The sequence below is a fragment of the Pinus tabuliformis genome, chromosome 3_1 (assembly GCF_031772625.1).
Source record: "Pinus tabuliformis cultivar Carrire ecotype Pingquan chromosome 3_1, CPIR1, whole genome shotgun sequence".
In the NCBI taxonomy this organism is placed as follows: domain Eukaryota; kingdom Viridiplantae; phylum Streptophyta; class Pinopsida; order Pinales; family Pinaceae; genus Pinus; species Pinus tabuliformis.
The window spans coordinates 715,909,912-715,927,622 of record NC_142301.1 but is presented as its reverse complement, the minus strand read 5'-3'; the positions used below and the strand labels follow the sequence as shown (position 1 = coordinate 715,927,622).

The 17,711-nt window shown below is 36.4% G+C and overlaps 2 protein-coding genes across 2 annotated transcripts in view; one reads left to right on the top strand and one right to left on the bottom strand.

Moving 5' to 3' along the window:
• The window catches only part of LOC149189263 ((R)-mandelonitrile beta-glucosyltransferase-like), an 86,252-nt gene extending 71,434 nt beyond the window's left edge, over positions 1–14,818 (bottom strand). The window contains exon 1 of the mRNA XM_089413178.1: positions 14,094–14,818. Within this exon, the coding sequence (XP_089269304.1) occupies positions 14,094–14,607 (514 nt within the window). The 5' untranslated portion in view covers positions 14,608–14,818. The remainder of the gene's footprint in view (positions 1–14,093) is intronic.
• A 1,352-nt stretch (positions 14,819–16,170) lies between these two features.
• On the top strand, positions 16,171–17,653 carry LOC149189262 (GDSL esterase/lipase 5-like). The gene is made up of 4 exons (XM_089410170.1): positions 16,171–16,324; positions 16,610–16,734; positions 16,853–17,083; positions 17,591–17,653. Exons 1-4 carry the CDS (start codon positions 16,171–16,173, stop codon positions 17,651–17,653), a joined length of 573 nt encoding a protein of 190 aa, XP_089266296.1.
• The last annotated feature ends 58 nt before the right edge of the window (positions 17,654–17,711 follow it).

Sequence of the window (17,711 nt, the reverse complement as noted above, 5' to 3'; positions counted from 1 at the left end):
TTTAATGCCATCCAGGTAGTCAAAACCAGGTCTCTGCCAATTCATCCTGAGATGTAGCAGATTTTAAATAACCATCGGACGGTCTTTGACAAGCCTCATGAGCTTCCACCCTCGCGAGGGGAACATGATCATAGCATCACCTTGGTTCCAGGGGCCCAACCCCCAAATGTGCGGCCATACAGATATCCGTTCACTCAAAAGAATGAAATAGAAAAAATCATCAAGGAATTGTTGGAAGCAGGTGTCACTCGTCCCAGCATTAGTCCTTATTCATCCCGAGTGGTCATGGTCCTCAAGAAAGATGGGGAGTGGCGGATGTGTCCCGACTTCAGGGCCCTCAACAAGTTGACAGTCAAAGATAAATTTCCCATTCCGGTGGTTGACGATTTGCTGGACGAACTCAATGGGGCTCAATTCTTCACTAAGTTGGATCTTCGCTCCGGCTACCACCAAATTTGCATGAAGGAAGTCGACATTCCAAAGACGACTTTCAGAACTCATGAAGGCCATTATGAGTTCCTGGTCATGCCATTTGGTCTCTATAATGCCCCTTCTACTTTTCAGAGTCTTATGAATCACATCCTCAAACCATATCTCAGAAAATTTGTCCTTTTCTTCTTCAATGACATTCTCATCTATAGTGGCACTTGGGCGGCACATCTTCAGCATGTAGATCTACTCTTGCAACTGCTCCGCAAGCACAAATTATTTGTCAAGATGTCTAAGTGTTCGTTTGGCATGGAAGAAGTTGAGTATTTGGGCCACATTGTGGGGCGAGAAGGTGTCAAGGTGGACCCAAAAAAGATCCAGGCAATGCAAGAATGGCCTCAACCTAAGACTTTGAAGAGCTTGAGAGGATTTTTGGGTCTCACAGGCTATTATCGTAAATTTGTCTGCAACTATGGCCGCATAGCGAAGCCCCTCACTCAACTCCTAAAGAAAAATTCCTTCTTCTGGACCGAGGAGGCACAACAGGCATTTACCGCTCTCAAAAATGCCATGTGTACCACTCCAGTCTTAGCACTTCCTGACTTCACCAAATCCTTTGTCATTGAATGTGATGCTTCAGGTACAGGTATTGGGGCGGTCTTAATGCAGGAAGGGCGAACATTGGCCTTCACAAGCCAACAACTCAGTGGGAGGAATCTGGGCCAATCTACCTACGAGAAGGAGATGATGGCCATCTTACATGCAGTCGAGACCTGGCGACCTTACTTATTGGGGCGACGTTTCCAAATCTGCACAGATCATCACAGTCTTAAATATTTTTTGGAGCAACACCTATCCTCCCCACAACAAAATAAATGGTTAGCCAAAATGCTGGGATATGATTATGAGATCATTTACAACAAAGGGAAAGACAATAGTGTAGCAGATGCATTATCGCGCCAATTTGAGGAGGAAAGTACTCTGCTCGCAATTTCCCTTCCCATTCCAGACTGGATTGAAGAGGCTCGCAGGGAATGGTTTTCACACCCAAGGCTCTCCCAACTCATTTCTCAATTGCAGGTAGATCCTAATTCCAGCAAGGGCTACTCGTGGCAGAATGATATTCTTCGCTACAAGGACAGAGTCGTAATATCACCAACATCTACCCTCAAAAGTCGCCTTTTCGCAGAATTGCACTCATCTCCCATTGCAGGACATTCGGGCTTTCAGAAGACGTATGCTCGCACCAGAAGATCATTCTTTTTGACAGGCATGAAAAAGGACGTCCTTACTTTCATAGCCGAATGTGATGTCTGTCAACGCCACAAAGGGGAAACCGTCAACACACCAGGTACCTTACAACCATTGCCCATTCCGGCCTCAATTTGGACGGAGGTTTCTATGGATTTCATTACAGGTCTTCCAAAGTCAGGGAACAAATCAGTCATCATGGTGGTTGTGGACCGACTGTCGAAGTATGCTCATTTCTGCGCCCTACCCCACCCGTTTACACCAACCTTGGTTGCTCAAACTTTCATGGATCAGATCTTCAAATTACATGGCATGCCCACTTCTATAGTGTCCGACCGCGACCCGATCTTCACCAGCAATTTTTGGCAGGAACTCTTCAGAATACAAGGCACTCAACTCAAACTCAGTACTTCATATCATCCGCAAATAGATGGTCAAACCAAAGCTGTCAACAAATGTCTAGAAACCTACCTTAGGTGTTTCACTTTAGAAAAGCAACACCTTTGGGCACAGTGGTTACCTCTGGCTAAATGGTGGTATAACACCAACTATAATGCCACCACCAAAATGACTCCCTATGAAGCAGTCTATGGTCAACTTCTGCCTTCCCCTACTTCTTATCTTAAGGGATGCTCTATAGTACAAGCAGTGGATCAACTCCTACAACACCGCACAACCATGCTCGCCCATCTTCGCGAGAATCTTCATCAAGCTCAGAACCGCATGAAGCAACAGGCCGACCAACATCGCTCAGAGCGCCAATTTCAAGAAGGGGATCAGGTCTTTTTGAGGCTGCAACCATATAAGCAAACATCACTCAAAGATAAGGGTTGTCAAAAGCTCTCTCCAAAATTCTACGGACCATACCAAGTACTTCAGCGCATTGGAGAAGTAGCTTACAAGTTGGCTTTGCTACCTACGGAAAAAATCCATCTAGTTTTCCATGTATCGTGCCTCAAGAAAGTGATTGGGAACAATTGCCGAGCTCAAACCAGTCTACCTGAATTAGACGAAGAAGGGTCAATCTGGCTTCAACCCGAACAGGTTCTAGACACACGAGACAAGCACCTGCGCGGCCGCATGATTAAGGAAGTCCTCGTCAAATGGAAAGACACCTCTCCGGAAGATGCAACTTGGGAACCAGCCACTATTCTTCAGCAGTTTCCGCAGCTTCAGCCTTGAGGACAAGGCTAGTCTCAAGGGGGAGGGCATGTTAGGGTCCCACCCTAACCCCCTTATTTATGTCATGGGATCACGTCATATTCAAGAGTCAATAAAGGCCATATTAATTTTTGTAAGTGGTTAACCCGCAATTAATGACGGGACCACAGTTAGTTGCAAATGGGCGGTAGTATTAGATAGATGGTATTAATAAAACCCACGGTATTGGCCAGTGGTATTGCATGTATGAGTCATATATAAAGGATAGAGACTCCCTGCGAGGAGTATCGTTTCTTGTTTTTGTAATCGAGCTCTGCTCTATTGGAGGTTGCCCCCTCGAAGAGGCCTGTGAACATTTCTCTCTGAATAATAAAATCATTGCTATTTTGTGTTCTGGGTATCTTTTCTTCGCATATTCTGTGTTCTGGGTATCTTTTCTTCGCATATTCTGTGTTTGGGTATTACTTTGTAGGTTAAGAGCATAACAGATCGTGTATCATGGTAGACTAGGAGGTTTTTGGATTTGATGTCTTCTCGTCATGAGTGACAGTAGGAACATGTACACAAACAAACATGGCACAACGATGAACGAGATGAATGAAGGGGAGAACTTGCAAAGGGACAGGTTCACCAACGGACGAATAAACGATGCATACAAAGAGATGTGCTCGCGAATGGACGATGAATGCAAATATGTGTTCGTGGATGGAGGGATGAGCAAAAAAAGCAATATGTGCTCATGCACGAACGAACGAACAAACATGCACCTTTCTCGAACAGACGAACATATCAAACCTTCCAACATACAAGCAAGGAAAAACATGCAAAAGAAACATTAAATCGAACCAACGAGCATCAAAGACTCCGTACACTTTGCCATGTGGAGGTGAAGCTATGACACACCATGAAGACATCCATCACCCAGCAGCATTGCAGCTCAACATGCACACCGGCAACATCACGAATGTACTAGCACTATCATGTTGAGTCATGTCATGAGTCATGCCGTCCACATCTCTACTATGGGCCATACTGTCTATCAATGTAATGTAACGTGGAGGTCCAAGAGACCCACTTGTTATACAAAGATTCATGTAAAGTAAAAAATTCATGAGGGTATTTGAACAACAACAAGGGTTAGTTTCATCCTTGGCTATAAATACCCCCTCATTTGTACATGCAAAGGACTTTTTCACCTCAGCTCCTCCCACATAGCCAAGACAGTCTGTAATTTTTTCTTGGAGGAATAAATAATGGTTCCAATGCCCCTCACATAGGGTTAGTGATGTATGGTGTAACGAGGTGTCTTGTAACTTTCTCTTAATTCAGAATCCTGCTAACAAGTTGATGAAAGGATATTTTGGGGTAAGGAAAAATCCCTTTCATATTAAATTTTTGATCCTGGGGCCTATGGGTTATAGCCCACAAACCTATCAAAAGTGTTCATTCACGCTTAGGCCTTGAGGCTTTAAAATCCAGGACCATACAACATATCGGATACACAGGATTACACACAGAAACATGGAAACCTGACCCGAAAACCCTTAGGGATGGACTTCAAATATTTTACACCCGCATTCATAAATTGTCGGGTCTGTGCATCAAAGACACCTCCGCAATGCTACTCTTTCCTTTCGCCGATCGTCCATCACTCAATCTCCACCGTCCATTTCTTTCTCTGATCCAAAGGCTATCGGCGCATTGCTTAATCGACATTGCATCACGCTGTCCACCAGACCTTCACCTCTGCAATTAAATTGCGACCGTCGATCTAGCACTCGATCCGATGGTTTTCTCTTAACCTGATCAATCAACTTGTGCAACAATCCTCCACCGTCAATCTTCCTCCATCAGATCCGATGGTTGACATTGATTTTGGGTAGACAACAAGCATAAGGATTAACCACCTAATAAAGCAGTTTCCTCTCTCCACCTTTGTGCTACATGTCGAATGGTTAGTCGAATCAAGTGCCCAACCTTCAATACCACTTACCACTCAGAGCTGGCCTGAAATCCCATTCCTGTGGTGAAACCACTTCCTTCGCGCGCTAACTCTTGCGCATCTAAGCTTCATGATGACTTTTGATCCATGAGATCGACGACTTAGATCTACTTCCAGTTCTCCTCACCTTCCGCCATTACGGTCCATCGATCTATGTGATCTAATAGTTACTGTGCATACTCACATTCGTCCACCATTTGATGGATTTACGCCTCATCCAGGGTTCCTACCATACTCTGTCTTCACACAGAACACTCATATATAATAGTTCACTCGATATCTTGGATCGCCATCAACCCTACAGTGGTCGATGGTCGATAAAGACACTTACAAACGAGATTTAAGCCATCAAGCATATATATATATACAACCGAACTGAAAAGGACATAATACACAGACACGCAGAAATCCACAGAACAAATAATCTATTCATTATACAATATTAAATACAGACTAAGGCATTTCAGCCCTAGAAACAAGTTCCCTCTCGACTACATTTTGATTACTCTCGGCTTACACAAATTATATTTGTTCTCTATCTATCTCTATCTATTGAAAACATAGGTTCATCATATATATATATATATATATATATATATATATATATATATATATATATATATATATATATATATATATATATATATATATATATAGATATAAGGAAACATTGGATCGGATCACTGTGAAGCATCTGATCATATCCTTTCCTCAAATATCTCAACTAATCTCTCTATGTGCATACATATGGCAGATTACATTTAATTAAGTCTTCTAGAGACTTATCACTTCCATCAAAATAGCTCTATTATAACATAATTTTTCCCTTGTTTTGCTCTGATGGTCGATGTCCTCCTTGTTCTGCTTCATATTCCTCCTTTAATGAAGAGTGTTGAATGCTCCTGTATCAAACTCCAGAGGCACAAAAATTTACGACCTCTTGATCATATGCTTCTCCTTGTCCTTAGCAATTCTACCCACTTCTCAGTGGAACTGACTTCATGATCTTTTGTGAGTTGCAACCAACCTCTGCGGTAACAGTCTTCCTCTGATACATGATACCTCACCAAGCTTCCTCCTCTGAGCTTTAGTCTTTTGGCATCTTTCTGGTTCTCTCCTCTAGAACTAATTGAGCACTCCTTTCTCTAGGTTGCTACAAGTCTTCTCACCTTCTGCTGCCACTATATGCACGACAATAAAGACCATAAACTCACCATAATTTAAACAACTATACCTCTTCTCCTTTTGCTTGCAAACTCTTCCTCCTTCTCACAGGAAATCTTCTTCCCTTAACCTTTCCTTGCTCTGATACCACTTGATGAAAGGATATTTTGGGGTAAGAAAAAATCCCTTACATATTAATTTTTCAGTCCCGAGGCTTGTGGGTTATAGCCCACAAACCTATCGGAAGCGTTCGTTCGTGCTTAGGCCTTGAGCCTTTAAAATCCGGGATCATACAACATATCGGATACACAAGATTACAAACAGAAACATGGAAACCTGACCCGAAAACCCTTAAGGTCGAACTTCAAATATTTTACAGCAACATTCATAAATTTTCGGGTCCGTGCATCAAAGACACCTCTGCAGCGCTACTCCTTTCTTTTGCCAATCTTCGATTGCTCGACCTCCACTGTCCATTTCTTTCTTCGATCCAATGGCTATCAGTGCATCGCTTAATCGACATTCCATCGTGCTGTCTGCTAGCCCTTCACCTCTGCGATTAAATCGCGACCGTCGATCTGGCAGTCGATCTGGCGGTTGTCGCCTAGCCTAATCAATCAACTTGTGCGAAAATCCTCCACCGTCGATCTTCCTCCATCAGATCTAACAGTTGACATTAATTTCAAGTAGACAACAAGCACGAGGATTAACCACCCGATAAAGTTGTTTCCAATTTCCACCTTTGTGCTACGTGTCGAATGGTTAGTGGAATCGGGTGCCCAACCTTCAATACCACTTACCACTTAGAGCTCACCCGAAATACCATTCCTATGGCGAAACCACTTCCTTTGTGTGCTAACTCTCACGCATCTAAGCTTCGAAATGATCGTTGATCCATGAGATCGACGACTCAGTTCTACTTCTGGTTCTCTCCACCTTCCGCCATTACAGTCCGTCGATCTATGATATCTGACGGCTACTGTGCATACTCACATTCATCCACCATTTTATGGATTTACGCCTCATCAAGGGTTCCTGCCATACTCTGTCATCGCACAGAACACTCATATATAATAATTAACTCGATATCTTGGATCGCCATCGACCCTATAGTGGTCGATGGTCAATCAACACACTTACAAACGAGATTTAAGCCATCAAGCATATATATATATATATATATATATACACAACAGAACTAAAAAGGACATAATACACAGACATGTGGAAATCCACAGAACACTTAATCTATTCATTATACAATATTGAATCCATACTAAGGCATTTCAGCCTTAGAGACATGTTCCCTCTTGACTACATTTTAATTACTCTCAACTTACAAAAATTCTATTTGTTCTTAGTCTATCTCTCCCTGTTGAACACGCAGGTTCATCACACACACACACAAATATATAAGGAAACATTGGATCAGATCACTGTGAAGGATCCAATCATATCCTTTCCTCAAATCTCTCAACTAATCTCTCTATATGCATACATATGGCAGATTACATTTAATTAAGTCTTCTAGAGACTTATCGCTTCCATCAAACTAGCTCTATTATAACAGAGTTTGTCCCTTGTTTTGCTCCAATGGTCCACGTCCTCCTTGTTTCGCTTTAGATTCCTCCTTTAATGAAGAGTGTCAGATGCTCTTGCATCACAGGTCAACACGTTTTCACACATGTATTGTAACTGTTGCATGACTAATCTTTAACACTTGTGATGCAATTTTATTTAACTTGTGTTTCACATTTGAACTATTTCACTTGTTGTAATACATAATCTATTAATGAAAATGTGTTGTATATGATGTTAATGCTATCTAGCTCATGTAGACTACTCTCCCGGACATTGGACAGACCTTTCACAAAAAAGTTGTTGTAAGAAACCGTTGCACTCATGTGGACTAATCCACTGAGTGTTATATGTGTTATCTTCCCTTGTGTGTTGTGACTACCACATCCATGTGAACTACTCTATCGGAAGTTGTGAACATCATGTTGTGTTGTTTGTTCCTAGCAGATTTTGGACTTCTCCAAACCGACTTGGGACTCACTCTGACCCTCTTCCTCTACAGTGAAAGAACCATTGAAAAAAGTGACACTTACACTCACTAGGCACATGAACCTCACTTCTCGAAGACAAAGTAGAAGACTCTCCTGTGCTGACAAAAAAGAGTTGAGGCAAATCCTTAAGATAGTGGCAGTTGAGCCATCATACTAGATGGGACTCCCACACCAAACGATGTGAGGTCTAGTTGGTACTTCATACCCAAGGGATCCCCTGAATGTTGGCGGGTCCAGCACCATCAACAGAAGAGAAAAGTAGAGAAGAGTGAAGTATTTTCTATTTTTTTCTTGATTATAAAAATAAGAATCCACTAAGAGAACGTACAGAAGATAGTATTCAGGTTTGTTTCATTTGTTCAAAAATGTACGCAACTATAAATTGTCTATTATTATCGAACTTGAAAGTATTGTACAAAGGAGATTAATTGACCTTTCTATGGATGAAATTGGTGGAAATAATAGTCAATGATTGTATATTTTGGGCCTTGTGATTCATGACCATAATTTTACCTTTTGCCAAAACATAGGAGTGATAAAATTCCTACTCGATACCTAGTTGATTTCCAATGTGTCCTTGTTTTGGATTATATACAAACATATGGGAAAATACAATTATTCATGAATTTATCAAGGCGTAGCATTGGACCTTTGACTTCACCTATAAGCCACACAATTTGTTAGCAAGTATGTTGGGAAAGAATAAGTTCACTTAAAAAATATTTAGTTTGATTATATTTTATTTAAATTTTCTTTCATTACCTTGGAATAATTATCTTTCCATGTATTTTCTTTTCTTTAACTAGAATAATTTCATGTTTTTGTACATACTTGATTCTTAATCATTAAAAAAAAAATATTTCTCTAAAGTTTTTAGTATTTTAACTAAGATGGCAGAATCTCCTTGTTCGTCACAATTATCCTAGTTTATATTTGCACATGCTACATTTCTAGCATGAGGTTCTTGAGTTCCCACACAATCTTCATTTGAGAGTGCATGCCTAAAGTAGAAGCTATATTTTTCCCCCTTTGGACCATACTCTTAGGGGTACATTGATGCTATTTGGATTATATCTTCTACTTAAATCTAATGATTCATGCTTGTTCTTATATTTCTCCCATTAGTCATATGACCATCTATTCTGATATCATCTATGATTTCTATCATATAAATTTACCTTGGTATATCAACTCCCATGCATTACATATCGAACAAAATTTGAACTTGCAAATGGTACATCATTCATAATCCTTTTAATTGATCTACTACAATTTTTATGTGTGGATTCCTTGCTTAGATATGTTGTGTTGGTTTCTAAACTTGTCATGTAATGTAATAAAGGTTTGGTTTGATATAATGACTCTTCCGCAATGTTATAATATTACTATCATGTCTCATACAACATCCGAGGTATACTTGTTTTTATATAAATTTTGTCATTACTAATATCAAATCATACAATCTACTATAGAGTTGGTTATGTATTGTACCACATATCAGAATCATATTGAAAATTTTCCCATTTTTCCCTTTTGTTATCATCCCATTCATTAAAAATGTTGTCCTCACTTATGTCTGGATTTTAAATTGGCAGATAACAAGGTTTAATAAATAAATATCAAGAAAGAAGATAAAAGCAAAAATTAGACAAAAAATAAGTATATATATTTGTGAGAAGTATGTAATTTTACAAATGAAAAAAATTATGAAGTTGCCTTGTTAAAAATGCTCAACGCCAAGTTACTATGCTAAAAATGGATATCTAAATAAAAGGACTAAAAAAATCATACAAGAAATGCAAAATGTGTAATAGAATGGTATTGAGATGGTAAACTTACATTAAATATGCCTCTCAAATGCTTATAACAACAAAAAATGAGGGTTCCTGTGTCAAGAACGCTAGATGAACTAGTAGAAGGCCTTATATAATTAATATTAGCTTTGAGGATCAAATTAAAAGGTTTCCTTTACGTTTTTCCTTTAATTAGTCATCACCTTTACCTATTACTAACTAATGTCCATACTAAGTATTTCATGTCCTAGGAGTTGACATATCTAATAGGAGCGAGGTTGTCCCTCTAAGGTAAAGTTATGTGATTTACATAATTAAACTATGTTATGATATTGTTAAAATACAATTACTTGATGACTTATTTTGAGCTATAATTAGGATCCATCCTATTAGAATTTGTGCACTATGCCTTGGGATCTAAGTATCTACATGGGGATTTATGTACCTTGAAATGATTATATTAGCAAACATTGCAATATTTTTCATCGGATTGATGTATGGAAGCACAATGATTGATGATGCCACATCATCATTTCACATTAAGAATATTATACATACCTTTATACATAGTAGGCATGAGCCACCTGGTGGAATATTTTCATGTTGGGGTGGCTAGAGGTCATTATTAGATAATTTTGCCACATTTTGAGTGATATGGACTCCAAGGGAAGTTATATTTTAACAAAGTTCCTTGAACTACATGAGATTAACACTGTAGATGTACACTGGACACATGATTACCAAATTTATAATAGAAAATTGAGAAAAAATTAACAATATTATGATGTTATTGAAATTGTTCTACAAAAATTATCGCGTGTTTGACCAGACGCGTGGAATTAGTTAATTAGTTTCTCCTTATGAGAGGAGTGCCTTATTTTTTAGATTTTTTTGTAATAATCTGAGGATTTTTCCATGGTCTTTACTTGGAAACATGGTTTGACACTCATTTTTTAATCCTTGCACATGGTTTGAGCTCATGGTTCCATAGTAGCTCACATGTTTCGATATATGATGTTGACGAAGAATCCATCGATACGAGGAGGGCGCCTCCCTCATATATTTAATGGTTTGAATGGAATGGGAGACTCTCTTTCTCTTTATGTGGTCTGTTTTATTATTTATTCTCTCGATTATAATGTTATATACTAGTACTAGTAGAGTAGTGTGTATGAAATAGGCACTGAACAAAGCACTATTGTAAAGCCAATAATGAAGAGAGAGCATGATTAATATCTATTTTGTTTCTTTGTGATTTTATGAAGCTAGGTATTCATATTCAATTTTAATTCCTTAGGGTTTTTAATTCCTACCTTATATGTATATTATAATTAATCAAGTTTGCAATAATTATGTTATATCTACAATTAGTTTACCCTCTCTACGAATTTTGTATAGTCTAGGTTTCTTTAGGTTATGCTTCCCAATTATTCTCAATGAAAATTTCTGGGGACTTACACATTAAATTAGACGACACCTTTTGTAGGAATTAAATAAGAATCCATATCCAATGGTGACACTTAACTTATCTCTATTCTTTTCTTTCCATCTCAATTTTATTGTCCTCCCAACCCATTTTTTTATGTAAGGGTTGCATGACCAATATTTAGATTTAGATTGTTGTATTCAATTCTTGGAGGTCACCTTAATTAGATAATTAGTATTTGAATTATTTTATGTTAGTTTTTTCTTAAGGGTAATATTCATTTATGATTATCATGAAGCTACAAAATATATACGTAAGTTTCTAACTAGCTAATGAATTCTTATATCTTGATTTAATTTCATCATCTTATGAAAAAATCTAGCACATTTTTCTATTGTAGATGTAATTTTCATGTTTCATAGAGTTTATTTCATCTCAATTAATCTTACAAAAAATCAAAATAATTCCATGAAATTAAACTTTATTTTCATGAATAGGTTTTGTTAACCACCTATTGACATGACATTAAATAATGATAATTTTGAATTCATTTTGATTATAAATTTGTGCTTAAAAATATATACATAGATATCAACATTTATGGAACTTTTGAAATACTAAATTAAGATAGAAAAACAAGTTCACTCATTACTGATGCACCACGTGAAACACTTCACATGCATAAGGAAACGACCTAATCACTTCAACACTTTCTTATCCCACCCATGTTAGATAATCACTTCAACACTTTCTTATCCTACCAATGTTGGGTTAAATGTTGTATTATTAACCATTCTTATTTTTTTATCTATCAAAGTTTAAATTGGTGATACAATTATAATTTAATGTTAAAATAATGATTTTGGTTCACCCTAACATTGGCCTTGTCATGTCCTAATTATTAGTGGTAAAATCAAACACCTTGGCATATTTGTTTACTGTCATAATTCTGATGTACACCTTGTTGTCATAAGAATAATTTCTAATAGCACGGAGTTAAAAAAGACAATACTTATTAATTATCACTTAATACTACATTTAAGTAAGCACTCAAGTTCACCGCATGGCATGATGATGGACACTCCTAAGGGCAATGGTTTTATGATAATGCAGTCATGAATTTCAAGTTATATCTTGTTACTCACTAAACACTATGGAATGGGATTGCATCTCGGTAAGTTTCGTGTCATGACCTATGACTCGTAATTAAATCTTGCGGATGACATTTTGGATTTCATTTCATATGGATAAATGATATATGGACACATATTTTTCAGAAAAGAGAACCATTTATTATAAATGTGAAGCAACATTGATTTTGTTATATACAATCGTATTCAATTATCTTTTCTAGCCTAATATATATAAAGCTGGTCTAATTTAACAATACCTTACCTATTTTAATTTGTTTTGACTTTGAAATCAGAAGTTACATAGATATTTGGATTATAGAATATATGAATTGTCGAGGTAGTCTCTCTCGTTAGTTTGTAGTGTAAGATAAGACTACACATTTAATGACCAATAATGTGTAACTGATTTTTAAGTTTATATTTTTCAATTTTTAAATAGAATATAAGAATTAAAATATATATATATATATTATTAATTTTTTTTAAAAAAAAATGTTAAGTAATTATTAGAGTATCTATTTTGGAATATTATAATTTTAATTTTATGAAATATTCTTAATAGTAGTGAGATAAAATATTTTTAATAATAGTGAGATCAAATATTTTTAATAGTAGTGAGGTAGAGTACTGAATTTGAAATGAGTCATGATAAAATAGGGGAGAGTGAATTAAAAATTTTATTTTATGTTTTTTTAAATTTAAAATAATATTATAGTTTAGTTATTTTTAATGATTTTTTTTAATCATAATAATATAAGATATATTATTAGTAAGTGTTTTGATACTTATCAATATTTAATAGCTATTTTCTTTGTAATTTTGGTGTGACATTTTTATTATGTCCAATATATTACCGAGATGGGGTGAGGAATTGAACCAATGACTTCACACTAAGGAATACCTTAACATAGCACCTTCACATCAAGGAATATCTTAACATAACACCTTCACATCAAAAAGTACTTTAATATAGCACCCAATCACTATCTATCCAAAACCCATGAACAACATTTAATACTTATTTAATTTAAATAAATAAACTAATTTATTTTATAAACAAGCTAATTTACACTTTTACCAATAAAACAATATAAATTCAAAAAATTCAAAAAATCATTAAATAATTAATTCGAGATATAAGTGTGAATAAAGGGTTTTAAAAAACATCGAATGAAAACAAATTATGGGAAAAAGTATTGTTTTTTATATTTGAGTTTTTTCTAATATAATTGTACATAGTTAAATAATAATATAAAATTTAATTAATATAATTAAATGTTTCCCTAGTATCCTTATAAAATTTATATATAAATAAAAATAAAAATTAAATAATATCATTAATATTATTTTTAATAATTAATTATCTCAATTTAGGGCTGATATCTCTATATCAAGGATGATTTACTCGACAACAAACACAAAACGAAGTGTCCCATAATCAGTAGTTTAAGATCATTCGTAAATTTTTATAAATTATTTCCATTAAAAAAAAAAAACATCTCCACTTCACCGAAGAAAACTGATAAAATTAAAATATATATAGTTTGAGTCTACTTAAATTGAACTGTAAGAGAAAAGGAAAAAGAGTAATATGTAAGTCACACAAAATGTTCATGTAACATTGAGAAAATCTATACTCTCTACAGTGGAAATGGAGAGACATACCATTTGCTGGAATATGTCCCTCAGAAGCTAGCAAGCTGGCGTAGCGTTGGGAAATGGAGGCGGCTGCACATAGAGGCCAGAAGATAACCCTGGGCACTTTCATATTGCTTGCAACTTCCTCCGTGCAGCACATATAGGGGTCTGTGATGATGAACGTGACGGGCGGAAATGACGGAGCACTGATAAGGAGGTCCTCCAACGCCGGGCCTAACTTTTGCAGAGAAAGAAGTAAGTCGATGGGGCTGGAGATGCGGCCATGGTTGTCTGGTAAACCATCAGGAATAGACAGAAACCGAATTCTCCATTCTTGCTGCCCCGAGCCAAGATCTTCTCTGGAAACAAGAGATCTAACTTTCGTTGAAGCTTCCACCATGCGTTTGTGTATCCACTCGGTATTGACGAAAGTGACAAAAACTCCCCTAATAGCCAGAAGCTGAGCCAAATTCATAAGAGCGTTAACTTGACCCTGTTCAGGAAATGGTACAATCACTGCATGCAGAGCATGATTCATCATATTCAGGACAATATTGTCAAACTCTATTCGTTTCTCTTCCCTTAATCCAGTACCACAGTTTACTGCTCTGGATTTGAGCTGCGAATTTTGCACCTACCACAGAGGAGTTTACAATTATAGCGATCACGACCACGTCTTACCATGCTGAAATAATAATGGCCAACGCATTATAAAAAAATAACCGGAAAATTACATCAATTGACTTCTGAAAAACTAAGCTTCCACTACCTTCTGGTCTGGTTATGTTTGTTTTGATCAAGAAGATCCCATTCTCGCCCATCTAAGCAATGATGTAATTATAACATAATTAAGCAAAATTCTTTGGTTGATTTTTCAGGTGACGTCATCAATGATGGCTGGACAACGAACTTTCCTTTTGTTGTTCTATTCTCAATCTTCAGAGTCGTATATTAGAATCTGCTTGTGATGCAAATATTTGTTATAATAACATATTTCATGTGCCATGCCCATATAAGAAAATGTTAAGAAAATAAAGACAACCGAAAAAGCATCTTTATGTCCACGGCAGATTTTGGAATATTCTGAAATCTAACCGTCAATGGAGAGGTTGATTGTTTGTTGCGTGAATCGTTCTGGAATAGAAAAAGTCAGCGTTTCTTTAAAGTAATATTTATTATAATAACATATTTCTTACTAATATGCTGCTCACTAAAATATATTTTAAAAAATATATATATTAATAATTAGGTCGATAGGTCTTTCCTTATGCATCAATTTTTCGTCACCACTTTTGCTCTGATCCGTTAGATCAGGTAAAACACTTTTAGCCGTTGATCTGAACCAGAAAATAAAATAATAGAAAATAAAAAAAGCACGAAAAATCAAGAAAGCACAAAAACTCAAAAAAGATTTTATTCAAAAAAAATAAAAAAAACAGGAAAAAACTCATAAAAATCAAAAATCGAAAGAAAAAAACTCAGAAAAAACAAAGATTTTAAACACAAAAAACGCAAAAGCTAATTAGCTTGTGCAGAGCTCATACAACCCCTACAATTTCTTGTATGAGTTCAATGCATTCTTTAAGGCCTTAGCGCGTATGCATCTGTGTCTTTAGATGTTCATGAATCTATTGTAATGGCATTAACAACTGGTTCTTCGTCCATTCCGTGCAGCGGTATTTATTTGGCCAAGCGATACAATAGGTGATTGTTGCTCAACGTCCTTGAAGACCGCCAAACGACACTGTCAAACTGTTTCGATCAAATTGTTACTGTGCCGTGGACTTCTGGTGGTTAATGATCAACCAGATCGCTGGGTAGAGAAGTTCAATGATTGGAAAAGTTCAATGCTTGATGATCACTTCTCTTTTTGCCTTGATTTCTTTGAAAATGGTTCAGCAATTTTAATCTCTTCATGCTTATCTAAAATTTAGTGTATAACCTTTTGATTGCAAATATTTTAGATGCAAAATTTAGTGTATAACCTTTTGATTGCAAATATTTTTGATTGCAAATATTTTAGATGCAGACAATCATGTGGTGGGAGAATGTGGTGGGAGAATGGGAGAAGTAAGGAAATGTCGGTGGCTATAGGATTCAGAAAATGAAATCGAGTTACTCATTAGCAGATGCTGGGAATAATAATTTTGTGAATGCGAGTATCGAGGCTCGGGCTGACTTTGCTTCATATGGCCAATCTTTCTTCCAGAAACCCACTGGTCGGTTCTCTGATGGCCGAACACTTTTCGATTTCATAGGTGAGTTCCATGATCAATCTGGTTGCTTCTTCATTATCTGGTATTTTTGTTAAAGAAAATAGATAGCTCAACAACATTCTGGCACTGACATGGCTACTTGTATAATTTATGTTTTCTCATATATAAATTTAATATTTTTCCGGATTTACTCATATCTCAGTTTTTACGATCAATTTGACTAAAAAAATTCGATGCCAGTAATCTGTAATCTGTATATGGAAGAACAAAATTACTGCTCACAAATCCCTCTTCTCTGAAATTAATATTATGATCTTGGATTCGCAGCCTCTGGTTTACGGTTACCCTTTCCTGCTCCCTGGTTTCAACCTAAAATGTATTTGGATATCTCTCATGGTGCTAATTTTGCTTCTGCTGGAAGTGGCTTGCTTGATTCCACTCTTCAACACCTGGTAACAATTCATTCATTTTGACATTGGGTTTTCTTTAAAGATCACAGTATATGCCTTTTCTTGCCTGTTTAGGATGATCTTTTCTGATTAACTGAAGTTTTGATAAAAAAAAGTTCAGAACGTCGTTACCTTTGAGCGCCAGGTGAAGGAGGTCAGAAATTTCTTTCATATGCGGCGGAATGATTCTGGTTATTCCGCAAAATATTTTCTGTCTAATGTTGTTCTTGCAATCAACGTTGGAGCCAACGATAATGCGGGGAATTACATGGTGAATGAGTCTCTGCAGGCGAACGTTGGTCCTCAACTGTTTGTGGAGTCTCTATTAAAAGCTTATGAAAACTATTTGTTGGTAAGTGTCAGTGCAGGCCCTGTTTATAAAAACTATTTGCTGGGAAGTATCAGTACCAATTTTTTTATTTTTTTTGGGAGATTTTATGTGAATTCTAAGACATATTATGGATAGCATTTTTAATAAATTTATAAGCATATGAGTACGCCTTATTCCAGAATTTGTTGAGGTTAGGTGATTTATTAGCTCAGAAAATTTAGAAATGTTCATCTATGTGAATAACTACGATTTCATGCTCAACCTAATTAACAATGGAAAGGCATTAGGTAATTATCACTGGACAACAATGAATATATAAAATAGTTTTAGGGATTCCGAAGGACATTTTTGACAATGAATTACACCGGATAGTTTGATAATGTTATTTTTCCCAAAAAAAAAAAAAATCATAACGAACATTTAACTGGTTAAATCCATTAAATTTTCCCCAAAATTATGTTCTCTGAAACACCTTTTTTTTTTTACATATGTTTATGATGAACTGATGATATATGAATGGGTATGCAGGTTTTAGTGATACAGTTTCGGCGTGCTGTGGAGTGGGTTGGATCCAGGGTGCTCAATCTGTAAGGATCCCAAGGAATATGTTTATTGGGACAAATTTCATCGAACCGAGAGGGTAGTGGAT

What these genes read in the sequence shown, in the direction of transcription:
- LOC149189262 (XM_089410170.1), top strand. Translation starts at nt 16,171, where the DNA reads ATGAAATCGAGTTACTCATTAGCAGATGCTGGGAATAATAATTTTGTG. An exon ending in ATTCCACTCTTCAACACCTG is followed by an intron (nt 16,735 to 16,852) that starts GTAACAATTCAT and finishes AAAAAAGTTCAG; the next exon opens with AACGTCGTTACCTTTGAGCG. An exon ending in CTTATGAAAACTATTTGTTG is followed by an intron (nt 17,084 to 17,590) that starts GTAAGTGTCAGT and finishes ATGGGTATGCAG; the next exon opens with GTTTTAGTGATACAGTTTCG.